At 44.3% G+C, this 20,693-nt stretch overlaps 1 protein-coding gene across 2 annotated transcripts in view; it reads left to right on the top strand.

The window, feature by feature from the left end:
- PBX3 (PBX homeobox 3) overlaps positions 1 to 9,316 on the top strand; it is a 129,601-nt gene extending 120,285 nt beyond the window's left edge. The window contains exons 7-9 of one of the 2 annotated variants that reach the window (XM_026688519.2): positions 469 to 581; positions 1,859 to 1,948; positions 8,963 to 9,316. In XM_026688519.2, coding sequence (XP_026544304.1) covers positions 469 to 581; positions 1,859 to 1,948; positions 8,963 to 9,055 — 296 coding nt within the window. In that variant the 3' untranslated portion in view covers positions 9,056 to 9,316. The remainder of the gene's footprint in view (positions 1 to 468; positions 582 to 1,858; positions 1,949 to 8,962) is intronic. The other variant, XM_026688521.2, reaches the window with a different exon arrangement.
- Positions 9,317 to 20,693: the final 11,377 nt, after the last annotated feature.

The following is a 20,693-nucleotide window of genomic DNA, read 5'->3' as shown; positions in this document are numbered from 1 at the left end:
GAACCAACCCAGGAAAACAACCAACCACGACAAAAGGTTTTGTTGTTGTTGTTGTTGTTCTTTCTGGCCCACTTGCCATGGTCTCTGGGAGTTCGAACCCCAGAGAATGGGACAATCTGCTTCTACCTTCTCCACGGCATCCTGGAGCTCCCCAATGGTCCTCGATAGCTGGAGCAGGTTCTTCAAGCCAACCAGGGTTTTTGTTGTTGTTGTTGTTTTTTGGCTCCTCTCCTCTTCCTCTGCGTTGGTTGCCCGGGACAGGAGAACGGAGCTGAAAAGCAGGTCAGTGGGGTGGGGAGGGAAGGGGGATTTTGCAGTATATCGTTCCCCCGCCACGCCCACCAAGCCACGCCCGCAGAACCGGTAGTGAAAAAAGAAAAATTGGAATCCGGCCACCGGCCCTCTGCCCGCCTGCATTCTTTGCTGCCCTCTCCTCGATTCCGCTCCGCTAACTCTTTCATTTTCCAGGTACTTCCGGTTCTTTTAACCTTCCTAATTCTGGGGACATGTTCATGAACATGCAGAATCTGAATGGGGAGAGTTACCAGGGGTCTCAAGTTGGAGCCAATGTGCAATCACAGGTAGGAGACAACAAAACAAAACAAAAAAAAGTAGGGGGATAAAAAAACAACAACCCCCCCACCCGCCCAAAAAAACAACCCAACATCCCGCTAAATTAGGGCGTAGGTAGCAGGGTCTGGTTCGGGCTTGATTTTAAAAAGGGAGAAACAAAAACAAAACAAAGCAAAACCAATAGAAGGGGAAGCGAACCCAGGAACAAATCCAACCGCCAATTTTCACGTTCCAGCCGGTTCACACCTCCAGGCACGATTCGGCTCGCCTCTGGTCTTTGGCCTACAACCAAAGCCGACATTGGATCTTTCGAAGCACCAGGGGTTTCTTTGTCCCGGTGAAAAGCTGGATGCCTCCCCCCCAAATGTTCTTCCCCACCTCCCATCTGAAAGTTTTACAAAACTTTGTGAATGCAGTTCGGCTCTGGCTTGGCCTGGTGGCCTGGGGTTGGGTGTGTGGTTTGTTTGGCTGTGGGTCTGAAAGTTGTCGTTGGTCTGGTTTTGGTGGGGCCTTTGCCCTCGGCTGCTGTTGTGTTGATGTGAGGTTTTCGTTTCTGCAAAGCAGAGCGGTTTCCCCTATAAATGCTATTTTCTCCCTCCTTCTCCTCCTCCTTCTCCTCTTCTATCATCATCATCTTCTTTCTCCTCCTTTACTTTTCCTCTTCCTCTTCTTCCTCTTCTTCTTCTTTCTCCCTCCTTCTCCTCCTCCTCTATCATCATCTTCTTCTTTCTCCTTTATTTTTCCTCTTCCTCTTCTTCCTCTTTCTCCCTCCTCCTCCTTCTCCTCTTCTTCTTTCTCCCTCCTCCTCCTCTATCATCATCATCTTCTTCTTTCTCCTTCTTTACTTCTCCTCCTCCTCTTCTTCTTCTTCTTTCTCCCTCCTCCTCCTCCTCCTCTATCATCATCATCATCATCTTCTTTCCCCTCCTTTACTTCTCCTGCTCCTCCTCCTCCTCCTCCCTGTCCTTTTCGACTTACACTCACCTGGGCTGCAGATGTGTCAAAACAACACACTGTGCAAACTCATTCTTACCAACAACTTGGCTAGGCAAGAACTGTTCGGCCGGAGTGGTTTATTAGTAGAAACCCAAGACGGGAAGTGAAGATGCTAGTCCTGTGGGTCCCCGTCGTTCTTTCTCCAGGAACGCTCTCGAGAAAGACACCACTCTTCCCCCTTTCCGTCCTCCCGCCTCAAAAATAGCTCTGCATTGTTAACTCGCCGTGTGCAAGAAGTTCATTTGCGGGCAAGTCAACACGCTCTCCTCCCTTGTGTTTTCTGCTGCAGGTGGATACTCTGCGTCATGTTATCAATCAGACGGGAGGATACAGTGACGGTTTGGGAGGAAATTCATTGTACAGTCCACATAATTTAAATGTGAGTTCCATTGATGGGGTGGCGTCCTTTGGGTCAGGGCTGGGCTGAGTCACCACATGCTCTCTCGCTTCCTTCTGGCCATGGAGACGGTGGCTGTGAAGATCTGGCGCCCAAAACAGGAGACTTGGTTTATGAGTGTTGGGTTGAAATCTCACTTGGGGGCAGAAGAAGCAGCAGCTTGGTTGCAAAAAAAGATACCGAGCAGAGGTGGGTATTCAGCCGGTTCTGAGCGGTTCTGGAGACCCGGTAGCGGAAATTTTGATTTGTTCGGAGAACGGGCCAATCCCACCTCTGACTGGCCCCGCCAACCCCATCTCTTCTCTGCCTCCCATTGAGTCCCAGCTGATCGGCTGGGTCTCCTTTGGTTGCCCTGCACAGGAGAACAGAGAGCTGGAAAGCAGGCTAGTGGGGTGGGGAGGGAATGGAGATTTTGGAGTATCCTTCCCCTGCCACGCCCACCAAGCCATGCCCGCAGAACCGGCAGTAAAAAAAAAATTCGAATCCCACCACCGATACCGAGACTAGAAAATGTTCAGAGAAGAACAACAAAGAAAAATTAGGGGAACTGGAAGTTAAAACCAGGTGAGGAACGTTTTCAGGAATTGAGTCTGTCTAGTTTAATGAAAAGAAGGACTAGAAGGGGTGCCAGTCTGGGTGAGAACAATGCTAAGGTGGCTTTAAGGAGTAGGGGAGACATGATAGCAGTCTTCCAATACTTGAGGGGCTCCCCCAAAGAAGAGGGAGTCAAGCTATTCTCCAAAGCCCCTGAAGGCAGGACAAGAAGCAACGGATGGAAACTAATCAAGGAGAGAAGCAACCTAGAACTAAGGAGAAATGTCGTGACACTGAGAACAGCCCGTTCCCTCCCATTGCAGGAACTCTGAGTTAATTCTCCACTCAGTGGAACAGAATTTGTGGGTGCTCCATCACTGGAGGTTTTCAAGAAGAGATTGGGCAACCATTTGTCTGAAATGGGGTAGGGTTTCCTGTTCGAGCAGGGGGTTGGACTAGAAGACCTCCAAGGTCCCTTCTGTTATTCCGGATACCTCGGGAGTCTCTTGGACAAAGATCGTAAGCAGGAATTTTTCTCTCTCCAAAGGAAGTGTCCCAAGCTCTTCTATTCTTCTTCTTCTTCTTCTTCTTCTTCTTCTTCTTCTTCTTCTTCTTCTTCTTCTTCTTCTTCTTCTTCTTCTTCTTCTTCTTCTTCTTCTTCTTCTTCTTCTTCTTCTTCTTCTTCTTCTTCTTCTTCTCCTTCTCCTTCTCCTTCTCCTTCTCCTCCTTCTCCTTCTCCTTCTCCTTCTTCTCCTTCTCCTTCTCCTTCTCCTTCTCCTTCTCCTTCTCCTTCTCCTTCTCCTTCTCCTTCTTCTTCTTCTTCTTCTTCTTCTTCTTCTTCTTCTTCTTCTTCTTCTTCTTCTTTCTCTTCCCATCAAACTGAACCAGAAAGGTTAGAATGGAGGGGGGGAAAAGATGAGAAATTTCCAGCCCATTGCAGGAACTCTGAGCTAATTCTCCACTCTTGATCTGGTATTAAACCCCTCCAAGTTTCATCTTAAGGGGCTGGTCAGAAACGAGCATCGTCCGGCAGGGGACTGAGGCCAAAACCTAGAGATGGAGAGAAGGACATGGATGGCGACCTCAACAGCGCCGTCAGAAAGCAACCAGAAGGACGAGATGGTTGCACTCTGCCTTGGAAAGCTCCCGGGAGAAATTTCTATGGCCTGTTTTTTCTTTCTTTTTCTTTCCTGCAGCTGAGGTCAGCTTGTCCTTCGCTCTTGCGGTAATGAATCCCCCGTTTTGGGGGGAAAGCTGTCACTTTGGGTGGGGGGAGAGAGAAAGGTTATCTCTCCTTGTTATTGATAAGCAAAACTGAGATGAGGAGGCTGAGTGGCGGATTGGAGGAGCTACCGTCATGCCAGGACCATGACAGACTTCTGGGGTGTGTTTTTAAACACACACACACACACACACACAAACATATATACACACAGAGGCATTAATACTTCCCCCCCTTAAATCTCCTTTTCCAATCTATAGATATAAAAAGCGAAGGTAGCCCTCACACATCATCACAAAATCTCCAGAACCATAAAGTCTACAAACTTGAAATTTGGCACCTATGTTCCTCTTAGCTTCTAGGGGCTCACTAAGAAAGGATTTTTCAAAATGACCATCAGAGCATTTAGAGCATTTCCTGTATTATTATTATTATTAACACGCTCTGATGCTAAGGAGTTCTACTCCCCCTCCCCACCTGGAAAGAAATCTCTTCTAAATGCAAAACACAAGCAGAGGAGAGGAGTTGCAGTTTTACTTTCACAGCACCCAGCAGCTTTAGTTCAGGACAGTTGAGCTAAGCCACGCCCAGGCTCCTTGCTGTCTCCTCCTTGCTCACACAGCAAATACTGTTTCAGTTTCCAAACAGCCCTCAACTCTCTCACACACTGACAGGACGCTAGCCAGAGGAATACCGATGGATGCTGGAAGTCAGAGGCAGAATTTTCCCTCCCTCATTTTCCTCCCCAAAAACTAAGCCTGACCACATAGTTTCGTAGCGAAGCATGGCGATCGAGCTGATTTAAAAATAAAAGGTGGTCATGTCAGAAAGCACCGGCCAACATTTGCCTTTATGTCCGAATGTCATTCTTCGTGGGTTGTCTACGGAGAGTCTGAAATGCTAGATGGTTTCCTGCAAGGGGAGTTTGACAAGAAGACCTCCAGGGTCCCTTCCAACACTCTTATTCTATTTATTTCTCAGTCATCCAAGTCCTGGTTATCCCAAAGGTGCTTTTTTCCAAGAGGCAAGTGGACTTTGTAACTAACCTGAAAGTCCAGTTACTTCTTGAAAAAAAAAGCACTTCTTTATGGGTTGCAATTTCCTTGTTTCCTGATTGTAACAATTCTAGCCAACTTTTGGCCCTAAAAAGGCATCAAAACATTGTCAGGAACCACCGCACTGTGGCATCCTGTAACCAACAGCTGCTTTCCACGTGTTGTCACCAAATAAGGACTACTCCCTCCTTCCGCGGTGGCCATTCTGGATGTTTATTAAAGTTATTAACTGTGATTCACATTGTTCCATTCAATTATGGGAATTTAGGAGGAGGAAGAGGATGCAAGTTTGAGGTATAAAGCCCAAGGGACACTTATTCTACAGATTCTGTATCTTGTTACACAGGTAGCTCTCAACTCACGATTATAACTGAAACTGGAATTACAGCTGTGAGTCATACTTCAGGAGAATATTTGTAGGTTAGGGTTGAAATGAGGGATCCTTGGTGCTTTCTGAGCTCAACTGCTTTCTTGCAGAGGTTTCATTACCCAACTAGGCAACATCATCAGTGCTAAAAGGAAGTGGGGTTTGTGGAGCAGAGGAGGAGGAAGAGGTGATGGTGGTGGTGAAGGAGGAGAACTATGAGATGCTTGGTCCTCTCTGAGCTTCCTTGTGTTCTTGTAGACGTTTCATTACCCAACTAGGTAACATCCTCAGTGCCAGAGTAGTAGAGTGACATGCAGCTGTTAGTCACCACGGTTCTAAATTTGGGGTCTGTTGACGTTGGATGGAGCATGCTAAGAAATAAGAAGCCCAAAGAGCAGGACCGAGTAGCATCTCCAGGAGAAATCTGAGCAACATTAGGAAATTATTTCCCCTTGTTCCTCTCCTTTTTCTTCTGTCTAGCTTCCCACTTGCCAGCAGAGTAAATATTAATGATTTTCAAAGTGATTGAAAACATTCGCTTGGAGAGAGAGGTTGGGGAAAATCCCATTAAACGCTCAAATCTTTTTTTCCCCTTCTCCCCCTCTCCCACCACTGGAAATGTCAAATCTTTCTTTGGTTTTTTTTTTATTTTTTATAAATAACATATAATCACCCACAACAAGCCATATAAAAAGCCTTTTAGTTGTGTTTCTCTCTCTCTATCTTTGCATTTAAGTGTTTTGAAATGCTTCAGAGAATTTGCGATATCCTTATCAGTGTGATAAAATATGAAAGCTGTTGATAGCTAGCAGCGTGTATATATATATATATATATTATATTTTATTTTATTTTTTGGCGGGATGTGAATTCCATCTTGGCTGATGAAGTCTGATAAGGCACCGCTGTATTATACAGTCCATAATCTCCAACCACCAGTGTAAGGATTAATTTATTTGGGGCAGGGAAGGGAGAGAGGGGTGAGGGAGAAGGAGGGAAGGAAGGAAAGGAGGGGGGAGAGGGGGGTGAAGAAATCCCAACTGAAAACCTCTCCCTCTCTCCCAGCTGCCAAAGCGAGTAAAAATATAGTACGTTTGTGTTTATAAATTAGGATAAAGAGGGTATGATGTTCACTTTGGGTAGAATATCTTTAGACATGAATCTGTAAGCTCGATATATATATATATATATTTTCTTAAGTTTTCGCGGGTACTTACATGTATGGTGTTCGGCTTGGTTGGGTATTTTCCCATGTCATAGTAGTGGTGCTTTTAAAGTTGTAGCAACGTTTCAGCAGAATCTCATCTGCCATCATCAGGCTTCTGTATTGTGTGTCCGTCTGTGGGTCAGACTTTTACAGTGGTTTCAGATTTAAATTTGGGGCAGCCTATATATATATATTTCCCCTCATCTCTTGGCTACCAGTGAGGATTTTTTTTTAAATGAACATCTGAATTGATTGGAAAGAGAAAACGCACACACACACACACACCGTGCTGATTTATTTTAAACTTTCGCCAATCAGCAGACACGGAAAAAAAAACCTGTTAAAATTCCAGCTGCTGTTTTCTTCACCCCAAATGCTCATTTTTCCTTCCCTGTCTGGCTTTTTCAGCCCCACCATTCTAGCACAATCACCATATATTTTATTATTTACTTATTAAACAAATTTATACTCTGTAGCCATCCAGCTCTCATACAGGTGACTCTGGCTGGCTTACAACATGTAAAAATGTTTTTAAATCCCATCACACCATAAAACTGTTCAAAAGGTGAAGGGGGTGCAAACCTTACTCCAAACCCCGTGGCAGTAACAGTACAATGAAATTATAACCACTTGACTGGTTCCTATTTCCATCTGTGGTCCTTAGGCCTGCTGACAAAGCCATGTTTTTAGGGCTTCCTGAAATTAAATTAAATTTTAGGATTTAATCTCCTGTGGGTTGCAAATATCTTTGCCTCTGCTTGGAGGCTCGGAAAGGGGAGCCCATAAAAAGCCACGCTTCTGGAGGGCTGGATGGGGAGCACCCAAGGAAGGGATAACATCTACCTAGAGTGGACAGAAGGAAGGAGAAAAGAGAAGGAGAGGAGGACGAAAGGAGAAAGAGAAAAGGGAAAGAGAGGAAGAGGAAGAAAGGAGAAAGAAAAACAAAAGGAAGAGGAAGAAAGGTGAAAAAGAAAAGAAAGAGTCAAAGGAAATGAAAGGGAGGAAGAAAGGGGAAAAAAGAGTGAAAGGAAATGAAAGGGAGAGGAAGAAAGGCGAAAGAGAAAAGCAAAAGAAAGAGGGAAAGGAAAAGAAGAGGAAGAAAGGTGAAAAAGAAAGTGAAAGAAAATGAAAGGGAGAGGAAGAAAGGAGAAAAAGAAAAGAAAGGGAAAGGAAAGGAAAGGAAAAAGAAGGAAAGGAAAGAGATAAGCAAGGAAAGAAGGAGACAGAAGGAAGAAAGGAAAGGAAAGGAAAGAGGGAGGGAAGGAAGGAGATATAATCCTAGACATGACTTGGAAAAGGTTACATTTTAAAGCAGGCCACCCTTCCCTCCTTTGCTTCTCTTTTTCCCACTGATAATTCCAAGCCATGGTCCTCTTATGGGTGGAACCTCTTCTAGAAACGGTCCAGGTCTGAGAGAGGCTTTTTCGCTCTCCTGGTTGCCAAGCCAGGAAGGGGCCTCTGGGCTGCCATGCCGAGCTCCCACCAAAGGGGTTGCCAGCTGCTCTTGCCTTGCTCCAACCCAGCCTTGCCCCTTCTCCTCCTCTGCTCCCTGGCCTGGTCTTTGCTCTGAGGACATTGTTGCGCTCGGCGATTCGGCCCTTGTCTCCTTCAACTCCTAAGCGGCTCCAGAAGGAGACTTTGTAAAAAAAATGAAATGAAGATCCAGCCCTGTTCGAGTTTCCCTCCCCACAAGCGCTTTCAAGAAAAGTTGTTCCTTTGCTGGAAGGCTACAGGGTCAGTTTGCGCTGCTGCTGCCGCCAAACTGGGCATCGGGGCTTCAGACGCAGGTGGCTCGGCCTCCAGCGGAGAGGCGGGATGGAAGAGGGCAGGGAGGGGTAGCATGGGTCAGATGCGGGGCAGAAGGGGGGAGAGGCACACCGCCTGGAACAATATTAAAGGACAGGAGACAAAACTTGACCACTCAACTTCCTTTCACAAAATCTATTTGCAAGGTCAAGTATTGGTAGTTATTCTGATAAGCCTTTTCCTTCCTTCCTTCCTTCCTTCCTTCCTTCCTTCCTTCCTTCCTTCCTTCCTTCCTTCCTTCCTTCCTTCCTTCCTTCCTTCCTTCCTTCCTGTCTCCATCCCTCTCCCTCCCTTCCTTCCCATTTCCTCCCTCCCTCCCTCCCTCCTGCAAGAAAACATATACATATTCCCCCTATAAACACATACTGCATATAATCAGAGAGCAAGCCCCATTCCCTTCCAGCACTGATGATGTTACCTAGCTGGGTAACGAAATGTCTGCCAGAAAACAACTCCCCACAGAAAGCACCCACAGACTCTGCTTGGTTTTATTTCTAAGGAGAAGAAAATTTTGGGGATTAATTGTTCTCACTGTCAGGAATTTCTTCCTCAGTTCTCAATTTCTTCTCTCCTGGATGAGTTTCCACCCGTTGCTTCTTGTCCTGCCCTCGGGTGCTTTGGGGAATAGCTTGACTCCCTCTTCTTTGGGGCCGTCCCTGAGATATTGGAAGGCTGCAGTCATGTCACCCCCTAGTCCTTCTTTTCATCAAACTAGACGTAACCCAGTTCCTGGTGAATTGCCAAGGATTCCCAAAGTGAGGTCACAATCAGTCCTCCTGACTTCCGTTTCCTTCTTCCTTTCTCCAGGCCAATGGAGGTTGGCAGGATGCAACCACTCCGTCTTCTGTGACTTCTCCAACAGAAGGGCCGGGAAGCGTGCAGTCCGATACCTCCAACTAATCTCCCGACCGGTCCTTCCTCTTCCCCCTTTCCTGGCCCGCCATGCGCTGAGATGCCTTCTGTGTTCGTTCGTCATCCCAGGAGGAAAAGACAAGGAAAAGAAGAAGGAGGGGGAAAAAAACAAAACCCCAAAGAAATCTTTTCACAGCTCACCGCGGAGAATCCTTTTTTTTCTGTACCGCTTTGTCGTACTGCAAAACTTGGGTGACCTTGTTTTTTGTGTGGTCATTGATATATCTCAAAAAAAAACAAAAAACCACACACACAAACACAATTTTACCTCCCCCGGAAGGTGTGATTTTTAAACCTTTGTACTTCAATCTCACCGAGAAGTGCGCCCTCGCTCCATATTAAGGGGGAAAAAAAATAAAAATAAACAAAGCAAGCACTTTATCCAGCGGAGGGCCAAGATGGCGCGTGGTTTTTCTAACATTCTCCAGCAGATTCTTTCAAAGGTGGCCACCCACTTAACTGTTTTCTCGGCTCGAAGAGGCCATCAAAGACTTTATTCTTAAGGATAAACTCAAAAAGTTTGATGATCAGCACCAGACTGAGCGGTGATGGGAGGAAAAGGAGGAGGAGGAGCTGGCAGACTTTCACCCCCACCCAATTTCCAGCGCCTTTGGAAGGGAGATGCCCAAATCTTGGTTGTGCCCCAGTTTTTTCAGAGCAGGGTGAGAAGCTCTTCTTAATGCTTTTTTTTTTTTGGTTTTCTGCTGAATTTTCTCCTTTCACCGAGGATGGTTTTCTTCCTTTTGAACCTTCGCAACTGATGATAGCACAGTCCTCTTCTCCTCCTTGTCTGTTGTCCAACACAGACAATCCGTGTGAGGCGGAAGCACTGGCTTTTGATGTTTGCAAATATATATATATATATACATATAATATTTTAATTTAGATATATAGATATATATATCTGAATCAGGTTGCCAAGTTTGACAGTCGACGTTGAGTTGCATCTGCCGAGGTTTGGCCATCGCTCCTCCGTGCCGGCCGATGGGTGTTGTATATAGTGTAGCTAAAAAGAATATTTATACATCTCACCAATCAAAACACAGCTTTATTACCTCATGCGAACCAATAGAATCATTCTTTAGCTTAGAGTGCTCACCTACTACCTCTAAACCAGCCTTCTTCAACCTGGGATTCTCAAGATATCATAGACCGATCAGCGTCCACCATCATTGGTCCAGCCATATCTTCTGTCTGGGGCTGATGGGAATTGTAGTCCAACACACCCAGAGGGTGCTGGGTTGAGGAAGCCTGCTCTAAACAATACTCACGCTGTATTTTCTTTTTCTTTCCCCCTTCCCCTTCTTTAATCTCTTCCCTCCTTTATTATGATTATTTTTTGGGGAGTGTTTATTTTTACCATCTTGTAACTGACTCTTTTTTGTTCTTTCTTCATGTAATTGTACATTGTAATCTTTTAAATAAGGAAAAAAAGAAAAACTTTTTTAAAAAAGAAAAGAAAGAAAAAAAAATCCAGGTTGCGTTTGTGACTTTTGAAAAACAAAACAAAACACAGACCTGATACTATATATAAATATAAATAGATATATATATATTAAAAACACACACACACATACATACACACACACACACACCCGGACACCCTTTGAAGCTTTGAAATAGAAATTTTGAGTTCTGACGCTAAACAGTCAAACTGTTTGTAAATATGGAGAAACATTTTGAATGTTCTTTCATCCTGTTATGATCTTAATTCACACGAAAGAAAAAGAAGAAGAAAGAAAGAAAGAAAAGAAAAAAACCTGAAACCGATAATGGATTGTAAAGCAGACCGTTCTTTGATATTCAATATATTTCACCCTGTATAATTAGGGAAAGGGTGGGTGGGTGCCCTTTATTTTTCTTTCTTTCCTTTATTTTTTATTTTCCTCTTTTATATAGTATGTGATTCTGAACCTGATTGGCTGAATTGCAAAAGGAAAAAAAAAGAAAAGTGGCAGTGATTCTAATGTATTAAACCGTTTGGTGTTTACTTTCTAACTGGATTACACTCTGAACTGAAGTCTTCCCTTGTGGTAGTTCTATGTAGTCTGGAACCATGAATAAACCTTTTCCTTTCATGAGATCAAACGTGGATGCAATTTCTTCTCTCCATTTGAGGGAGTTGGCTATCCATAGAGGTCAAGTTGCTCCCATCTGGCCTGACAGTAAGCCACGTTGGGTAAAGTAGATGGGCTTTGGAGTCTTCCAAAGATCAGAAACACCCTGGCTACCTCCCATCATCCTGACAATAAGCCACATTGGGTAAAGAAGACGGGCTTTGGAGCCTTCCAAAGATCAGAAACACCCTGGATAGCTCCCATCCTGACAATAAGCCACGTTGGCCAAAGTAGATGTTGCTGGTTCTAGATACGCTTCAAGGACTCTTTCCTGAAGAACCTGTGAATTATGATTAAAGGGTTGCTGCTGCTCTTCGATAATGGTGGTGATAGTGATGTTGGTGGTGTCTAATCCAGCATGTACTTTGGGTTGTTTACCCCGCTTCAGCCTCATCTACTCCACTTCTATTGTCTCTTGCAGCTTCCTTTAGAAAAAAAAGCTCTGTTTGAATAATGTCTCCTCTCCTTGAAGAGAAGGATACAAATGCATCTGCTCAATTTGAAACTGCCCAGAACCTGGATGAAGGTCTACAGAGGCCAATCCCAGCACGTTGACCTGAATCAAACAGGCTCCCTGGGAGAAGAATGCATAGATCTCAGCTTCTTTCAGCATCTCCAAGGCTTTCTATATCGAAACCTCTGTCTAAAATTTCAGTCTAAAACATTCTCCCCTTGACTTGACATGTGTGGAAGGAAGGAAGGTAGAAGAAGAGGAAAGGAAGGAAGGGAAGAAATAAGGGAAGGAAGCAAGAAAAATGAGAAGGGGAAGGAAGGGAATAAGGGAAGGAAGGAAGGAAGGATTGTAAAATGGGGCTAAACTCCCTTCAAAACTGCCTAACTTAGCAACAGAAATTGGGGTCCCAATCCGTCCTAAGTCGAGGACGCCCTGCAAAGAAATGGTTAGATCTCCATCATGCTGAAATCCATGCTATTTTGAGGTGGACTTCCTTGTGCTCGGTGACCTGACCAATCCATTTCCGGCAGTTGATTAATGAGACAAATGAAAGGAAGGCCTTTGTTCCTTGAAGGGAATACCACTGCCTTGAACCCTTAGCTATTTAGAGATGGGACATCAAAACAGGAAGAGGACTTAAGAGGTGAAACTTCACCCCAGGAGGGTTCATTTCCGATGGTGTGTGGGTCACAGAAAGTTGATGTCTGAAAAGCCACCACAGCAACATCCGAAGTGGCCCAAATTCACCAGAACATCACTTGCATCTCAAATCTAAATTATTTCCTTTGTGGACATTTAAAAAGAAGACGACTTTTGGGTGCCTGTTACTATATGTGTTTTTGTGTCAGAAATAGGTTTATCTACACTTACTGTGAGTTTTCCTAGACTCTTCCCTTTCTCCTTTATAGGCAGGCTTCAATGGTACATCCCCCCTCCCAAAGATGTTGAGATCCTAGAAAGAGTCCAGACAAGAACAACAAAAATGATAAAGGATCTGGATGCTAAATCATACGATGAGTGGTTGAGAGAATTAGGAATGTCCAGCCTATTTGAAGAGAAGGATTAGGGAGGACATGATGACTTTCTTTGAGTATTTGAGGGGCTCTCGCAGAGAAGGGAGTGGGGACATGGTGGCTCAGTGGCTGAGCTTGTCAATCAGAAAGGTCGGCAGTTCAGCGGTCCGAATCCCTAGCACCGCGTCACGGAGTGAGCTCCCGTTCCTTGTCCGAGCAGCTTCTGCCAACCTAGCCGTTCAAAAGCATCTAAAAAAATGCAAGTAGAAAAATGGACCCCTTTGGTGGGAAGGGAACAGCGTTCCGTGCGCCTTCGAAGGCGTTTAGTCCTGCCGGCCACATGATCACGGAGACGTCTTCGGACAGCGCTGGCTCTTCAGCTTTGTAACGGAGATGAGCAGCGCCCCCTAGAGCCGGGAACGACTAGCACGGATGTGCAAGGAGGGGACCCTTTCCCTTTGCCACAGGGAAGGGAGGGCTGACTTGTTCTCCAAACTATCTGAAGGCAGGACAGGAAGCAATGGGTGGAAATTCATTAAAGTGACATCCAACCAAGAACTAAGGAGAAATTTCCAGAGTGTAAGAACAATTAATCAACGGAACAGCTTACCTTCCGAAGTTGTGGGAAGCTCCATCATTGGAGGTCTTCAAACATACTGAACAACCATTTGACTGGAATGCTGTACAGCTCCTGCCTTATGAACGGAGGGTTGGGCTAGACTCTGAGGTCCCTTCCAGCCTTATGACCCTTCTACTTTCTAACGATGAGATTATTTTCTATAAATTCAAAGGCTCCCTCCCATCCCAAACCTACAGTTCTGGCATGTTGTGTGAACCAGACATTTCGACAGATCCATTCTAGGGAGCCTTGGGAGGGATTTGGGGCTTATTATCAGATAAAGGAAGCCATTTACACCACCAACTTGCCACCATGAGCTGTTGGTCCACAGCAGGCGGAGGTGAAAATGGAAATCCAAGTTTCCTTCGACATCATCCAGCTCATAAATTTTAATTGTTTCTCCATTAAGGTGGAGGGTGAAAACAAAACAAAACAGAGAACTGGAAAAATAGCAAACCTGAACGAATGCTAAGTAATGGAAGCACAAGCTTTCCGGCAAATAGAGCATCCAAGATAGAGATGGATTCCAGCACAACCTTATAATGACCTTAAAGTTGGAGTGACAGAGTGGCCCCAACCCCCCAAAAAGGCTTAATGAGAGAAGAAAAGAGGGAAGTCCTAGTACATTGGTTGGAAGGACAAGTGAACTTCATTCCTTTGTTTTGCAGGCCAGTTTCCCATTAATCTGAGGACTGGAGGAAGCTATAATTTAAAATATATATATATATAATATTAATACTACTCAGAGAGACAACTCTCAGCCATGTAAAGAATAACAGAGCTGGGAGGGACCTTGGAGGTCTTCTAATCCAACCTCCTCCTCCAGCAGGAGACTCTATACCATGTCAGATGAATAGTTGTCCAGTCTCTTGTTAAAAACCTCCAGTGTCAGAGCACCCACAACTTCTGGAGGCAAGTTGTTCCACTGGTTAATTGTTCCTCACTGTTAGGAAGTTTCTCCTTAGTTCTAAGTTGTTTCTCTCCTTGATTACTTTCCACCCATTACTGCTTCTCCTGCCCTCAGGGGCTTTGGAGAATAGCTCGACTCCCTCTTCTCTATGGCAGCCCCTCAAATATTGGAAGACTGCTCTCATGTCTCCCCTGGTCCTCCTTTTCACCAGATTAGACATACCCAGTTCTTGCAACCGTTCTTGGCAGCGATTCAAAGAAGAGAAAGGTGAGTGCTTATCTCGAGAGACTGTTTGGTCTTCACCAGCTGGGAATGCACATAATTCCCAGCATTGAAATAAAACAAGAGTTGTTTTGACTAAGCATGTGCTTAATTATGGTCTCGGGAAGCCTTTGTCAGAACACATGTTGCCTTTTTTTCAGGGCTGTTTTAACTTTGAACTGTCATTAAACGAACTGCTGTAAATCGAGCACTACCTGTACTTTTGCATGAGTTAGAAGATTGGTTGGTAGTCTACTGTTGACTTTGAGGCTCCAAGCCTTGGGTCTCTTCCATCATGGACCATTGACTTTCCCTAGTATGGGCCATTTCTTCTGTTGATCCTGCCATCCATAACTCTGTTCTCTTGAGCAAAAACAAAAGAAAACAAACGGAGGAATAACAGGAAGCCCTTGAAGCAGTCAATGCCTAGTTTTTCTAAATGGATGCACTGCGACTGTTTGCTCCCATTAAATTAGAATAATGATTATTGTAATCGTGAGCGGTAAGATACTCTAATGTATATTTATGCATCCTAGGTAGTATTCCAAAAAATGGTTGCCTTCAGATATGGGAGGGAATGGCATTCAAAGAACAAAATGCAGGTGAAACTTAATTTGTGAGATAACCCAAACACACCCATGAATGAAGAATGAATGGAGGAAGGAAGGAAGGAAGGAAGGAAGGAAGGAAGGAAGAAAGAAAGACAGGAAGGAAGGGAAGGAAGGAAGGAAGGAGGGAAGGAAATCAATCTACTGGATCCCCTACATGGATTGTGACTACCCCTTGTGACTATTTAGGACAGACAAGGAGGAAACTCACCACTAGTTTGCAAGAACACCAGTGGGCAGTCAGATGAGGAGATCCAAACTCATTGCTCTCACATTGCAATAAAGAAGGACATACATTCAATTTTGCAGACTACTAAGATTGTTGGCCAGAGAAGGGATTTACCCCCATCTTATCAAGTACTTGGGAGCCAAGGACGTGGCAGCACAAAGAAACAACAGCCAGTGACTATATCTAAAAAGTTACACACAACAGGCACGACATATAAATATTGCACCCAGAACATCCCAATGTAAACAGAACTTTCCTGAGGATGAGCTCCAGCATGAACCCAAAAGCTTGGAAGAGAAAATCCTTGGTCCCAATGACCAATAGAGTCTTGGGTTTGCGCCAGGGGTTGGACTAGAAGACCTCCAAAGTTCCTTCTAATCCTCTTACTCTATGTCCTATCTGAAATTTGAAGTAGCATCTTCCCTGATCTTGATTCGTGACCTTCATGCCCTCTTCCTGTAAATGCAGGTTTATTTTAATTCAGGAGAAGAAAGTGCACATTATTCACAGTTTATTAAGATCAAGTACTCACCCATGAAAAGTTTGTTTATTAATCTACCGGGAGTCCTTATTTAAAATAATTTTTTAAAAAAATAGACAGAAGCACAATTCCAACAAAGCAACCTATATTTTTCAAGCTTTTTGTCTCTTCCCCTCCTCAGATTCTCAGGAAAAAAAGAAAAACGAGGAATCTAAATCCTGAATTTCCTGTTGATGTATTTCCAAGGTGGTGTGGTGTTATTCGTCCCCAAAGAGAAATTGCTTAAAAAAATTTACACCACCCGTAACTAAAATAACAAATAAAACACCGCTGCCTCTTCCCAAGCTAGCGAGAGAGAAACCTAATTAAGTTTTGTGCCCATATATGCAGAAACTCATCTGCTCACACGTTATGAATGGCCCTGGGATGTTCTAAAACTAAAGCGTGGCGCTCAGGTGTGACAGAAGGAGGCATCGTCTCCTCTTGAAATGCTTTCCTCTTCTCCAACTGGAGGTTCTTCTACCTGGGAACAATATTTGGATGTTGTGCGCTGGGAAATCCTTCCGCTCGATGTTTCTGTGAATCGCCTCCCAATTCAGACTTCAGGCCTCAATACAGGTGGGCCTCGAGTTACGTAATGGAGCCTGCCCATCATGGTCATAATTTCATGAAAGTGGGACTTGGTTGAGAGTTTTCATGAAGAAGAAAAGAGTGCTTTTAGCCTGTATTGAAATTCCCAGTCTTAGGTCCTCATATGGGAGGAGGAGGAGGAGGAAGAGGAGGAGGAGAACAGTGGGGTCCTTGTGGCTCTGAGTTTGGTTGTTTTCTTGCAGACGTTTCATGACCAAACTAGGTGACATTATCAGTGCTAGTAAGGAATGGGGTTTGGGAGGAGGAGGGAGGGGTCCTTGGTGCTCCCTCACCTTGGTTGTTTTCTTGCAGACATTTCATTACCCAATTGGATAACATCATCAGTGTTAGAAAAAAAAGGGGGGGGGTTCTGGACAGGTGGAGAAGAAGGGAGGGAAGGGGGAAAAGAAGGAGGAGAGGGAAAGAAAGAGGAAACGGGAAGAGGGAAGGACAAGAGAAAAGAGGACGAGGAGGAAGAAAGGAGGAAAGAGAAGGGGGAAAAGAGAAGGAAGAAGAGAAGAGGGAAGGAAAGGAAGGAAGGAAGGAAGGAAGGAAGGAAGGAAGGAAGGAAGGAAGGAAGGAAGGAAGGAAGGAAGACGGACTGAGAAGAGAGAAGGAGAAGGAAAAGGAAGTTTGCTAGTTGCACAATCAGGCCTGCCTCCCTTTTTCATCATGCAAAGGAAAATCTCATTGTACACATGTTGTACTCTGACAATAAAGGTAATAATAATAATGAAAAGCATTGCCAGCTCAAGTAGAAGACAAAGGAGGAGAAACGGACCATAAAACCGACCTATGCTTCCCGACCTCTCCAGAGTCTAAAGAAAGGGGTTCAGGGTATTCCCTTCTTTCACGTGTGAAATGCTGGTGGGCGTCCTTTGCAGCCAAAGACTTTGGAAATTGCACAGCCGAGGCTGGGAACAATAGAGACGGTGTAGCTAAGTTTAAAAAATAAATAAATGAATCACATTCTTTCCCCCACCCCCCCTGCAAATGAATAATATAAAGTGCAAATATACCAAAGCCATATTATACCGACACAGTGACTGATTTTTTCCTCCTAGCATCCATTATTAACTTTTGCCTCATCTTTACCTGAAATTAGTCATTTACGGTCTCCACTCCCCCTTTTCCACCATTTTCTTCCTTTTTTTCCCTGTTTTTTAATGTACAGGGACTGGGGGGGTTGGGAGACACACGAAGGGATATCGTTGCACCAGTGGAATTATAAAAAATTTAATATGCTCCCGGTAAAATGAAAAATGAGTGCTTATGATATTGTCTAACACTTTCAAATGTGTTTATTAATTCATGTTTTAAATCATAAGTTTCGCTCTGCAACAGGAGCCGCAGCCAGCAATAAGCAAGTTTTAAAATATTAATGAATAAACAATAATTCCTCTATTGAAATATATAACATGCTCCTTTGAACAATGCAACACCAAGTAATAAATCAAGGGCGGCAGAAAATTGCATTTCACATTTAATGCGAGTTGAACTCTGGGGTTGTTGTTTTTTTCCCTCCCTCCTTCTCTTTCTCTCTCTCTCTCTCTCTCTCTTTCTCTCTCTCTTTCCTGTACTATGTTTTAAAAAAGATATAAATGGTTTTTGTCAGGGGTGTCGATTTGTTTAATTGGCATCAGATAGGGCCTAGCCGATTGCTAATCACATTTTGAATTTCTGTATTGAAGCGTCCTGTGTGCGGCTGTGGCAATGAAAAAAAAAAGGTGCTTTTCAGTAAATAGAAACCATTTAGTAAAGTAACAGAAAGTATTAATGGCAAAGCAGAAAAACGCCTCTGATGTAAACATGGGGATTACAGGTAGGCCTCGAGTTACGGCCACAGCGGAACCCAGAATTTCTGTTTGCTGAGCATGAAAATGGGTTAAGTGAATTTTTGCGCCAATCAGAGAAGAGACAGCATAACCCACAACTAGATAATGGGCAGGGCAAAAAGCTCAGAAGAGACCCTCCCTAGTTTCTCCAGCTACTGTATAAAGGAAACTGGGGTGGATGGAATGGAGGAAATGATGTACTTTTAGACTTGTGAGACTGATGTCGGCCTTGTGGGACAAACCAGATAGAAACACGCCCAGATAAATTAATCCTACTTTATCGTACATTGTCAGAACCTCTCCAACTGCTAGCTACGGCTGTCTCTTATCTCTCCGTTCCCTTGGCAGTGTCTCTTTTCCCAGTCTCCCAAGGTCATTCTCACACACCATTACATCTCTAGACAGATGTCTCTCTTTACCAAGTGGAGAACTCCACTCTACGCCTGAAATTAATTGCTTTAATTGCCCATGTAAAGCATGTGTCCTTTCCTTTGGTAGCTATGGATGGGTGTTTTTCTTCCCTTTTTCTTTTTAATCAGCCGCCAATAAATTAATCCCTCTTGTTAGGCAACCGACAGGAGGATGGTCAAAGAAGCTCCGAAACAGATTTGGGGGCTGATCATCTAGGTACGAGGGTTTTTTCTCTCCTCCACTCCCACCTGGAGCAGAAACAGGGTCCTTTCTCCACCCCCCCTCCCACGTCTTCTCCTGCAGCTGTTGGAGGCAAGAACATTAGCTGTTAAAAGTGATCCCGTCAAAACCTGCAGAAGAACAAAACTGAGGTTTGTAGGAAAGTTGGAGGGCGGAGGAAGTGGAATATATCTCTGGGGCGGAAAGAGTGTTTTGAAGAAAAGTGGCACTCTGGAACAAGCCATCCAAGTGTGAATTTCCAGATGGAGAGGAAGAGAGACGATGGAAAGATGTTGGCATAGTAATAGCAATAGCACTTAGACTTATATACCGCTTCACAGTGCTTTCCAGCCCTCTCGAAGCGGTTTACAGAGTCAGCCTCTTGCCCCCAACAATCTGGCTCCTCGTTTGGCCCACCTCGGAAGGATGAAAGGCTGAGTCAACCTTGAACCTGGTGAGATTCAAACTACCAAATTGCAGGCAGCCAGCAGGCAGCAGAAGTAGCCTGCAGTACTGCCCTCTAACCACTGCACCACCAGCCAGTTTTTATGGTCATTCCTCGAAGGGCTGCCTTTTGGTACCTTGGAGAGCGCCATGAATGATGATTTGAGATTTTGGATTCTGGATTTTAAGATTTAAGATTCAAGATTTGGAAACTGACAAGTGCCCTCCCAGATCCACCCATGGCCATTCTCCTACCCGTGAATAAATCCAATCCAGGGTAACCTAAACTGATCAAGGAACATTATCTGGCGGTTATTTTAAAGGGAACAAAATCAACCATAAAGAGTCAACCCTTCTAGCGAGGAGACCCCTTTAACGGATGTCGAATCTCCTAATATGCTGTACTTTTTATTCCCTCCGCACACACCCTCTTGCATTAAACAAAAGACAGAGAGAAAATAACAATTTCTTTGTGACTAATCCAACTCACACAGAGTGCACAATCCCTTGCTGGGTTTCTTCTTAACTAGTATATCAGCGCTCTGCATGGCATTGGGATGGATCAAACCGTCGCTGAGAACTAATGTCTTGCTTTCCTTCACAGTCCGCAGAACAGAAGCACTAAAGTTAATGAAATAAAATAAAAGAAGCTAGTCTTTGACGGATTCCCACACTTCTTTTTTTTTTTTTTTTAAATAAGGTACATCTGAAAATCTTCCTGGAGCCTGTTCTGGAGCCAAGGATATATTTTCCAGTTCTCTTTCTCCCCCTTCTGCTAAGAATAAAGAGAGAAGAGAGAGAGAGAGAGATGAGGAGGGGGGGGGAGAAAGAGAAAAGAGAGAGAGGGAGAGAAAGAAAGAAAAGAAGAGAGCACGAGAGAGAAAGAGAGATGAGAAGAGAGGGAGAGAAAGAAAGAAAAGAAGACAGAGAGAGAGAGACAGAGAGATGAGGAGAGAGAGAGGGAGAGAAAGAGAGAAAAGAGAGGGAAAGGGAGAGAAAGAGAGAGAGAGAAGGCAATTAGTTCCTTCTTAAGACAGAAAGGGTTAGCTATTGCCTGTGTGATCAAAAGATTGCCTTGACGAATGCATGTGGGTATTTAAGACATTGAAGAAGATTAATAGTGTTTATCCAGTGGTTTGTGTGTGTGTGTGTGTGTGTAAGCGCGCCCGTGTTCTTTTGAAGGCAGGAAGAAACAGAGAGGGTTAAGGCCCTTTGCAAAATAACTTTGCCCAAGGATCATTGATAAAGGGACAACCCTGAAAAGTTAATTGGATCAGACAAATAATCAGTGCTTCAATGCACCTTTGGAGTTGATGTGCTGCTGACCACAACCGGTGTACAGCTGTCTTAAGTGCTTTCCTGCCAAACTCAGGGCAAACAACAAACGGAAATTTG

Source organism: Notechis scutatus, chromosome 15, assembly GCF_049901735.1.
Source record: "Notechis scutatus isolate UNSWTSFEM ecotype Mainland chromosome 15, rNotScu1.2, whole genome shotgun sequence".
Classification (NCBI taxonomy): domain Eukaryota; kingdom Metazoa; phylum Chordata; class Lepidosauria; order Squamata; family Elapidae; genus Notechis; species Notechis scutatus.
Note: the sequence above shows the minus strand (reverse complement) of the source record. Positions and strands in the feature narration are given on the sequence as shown.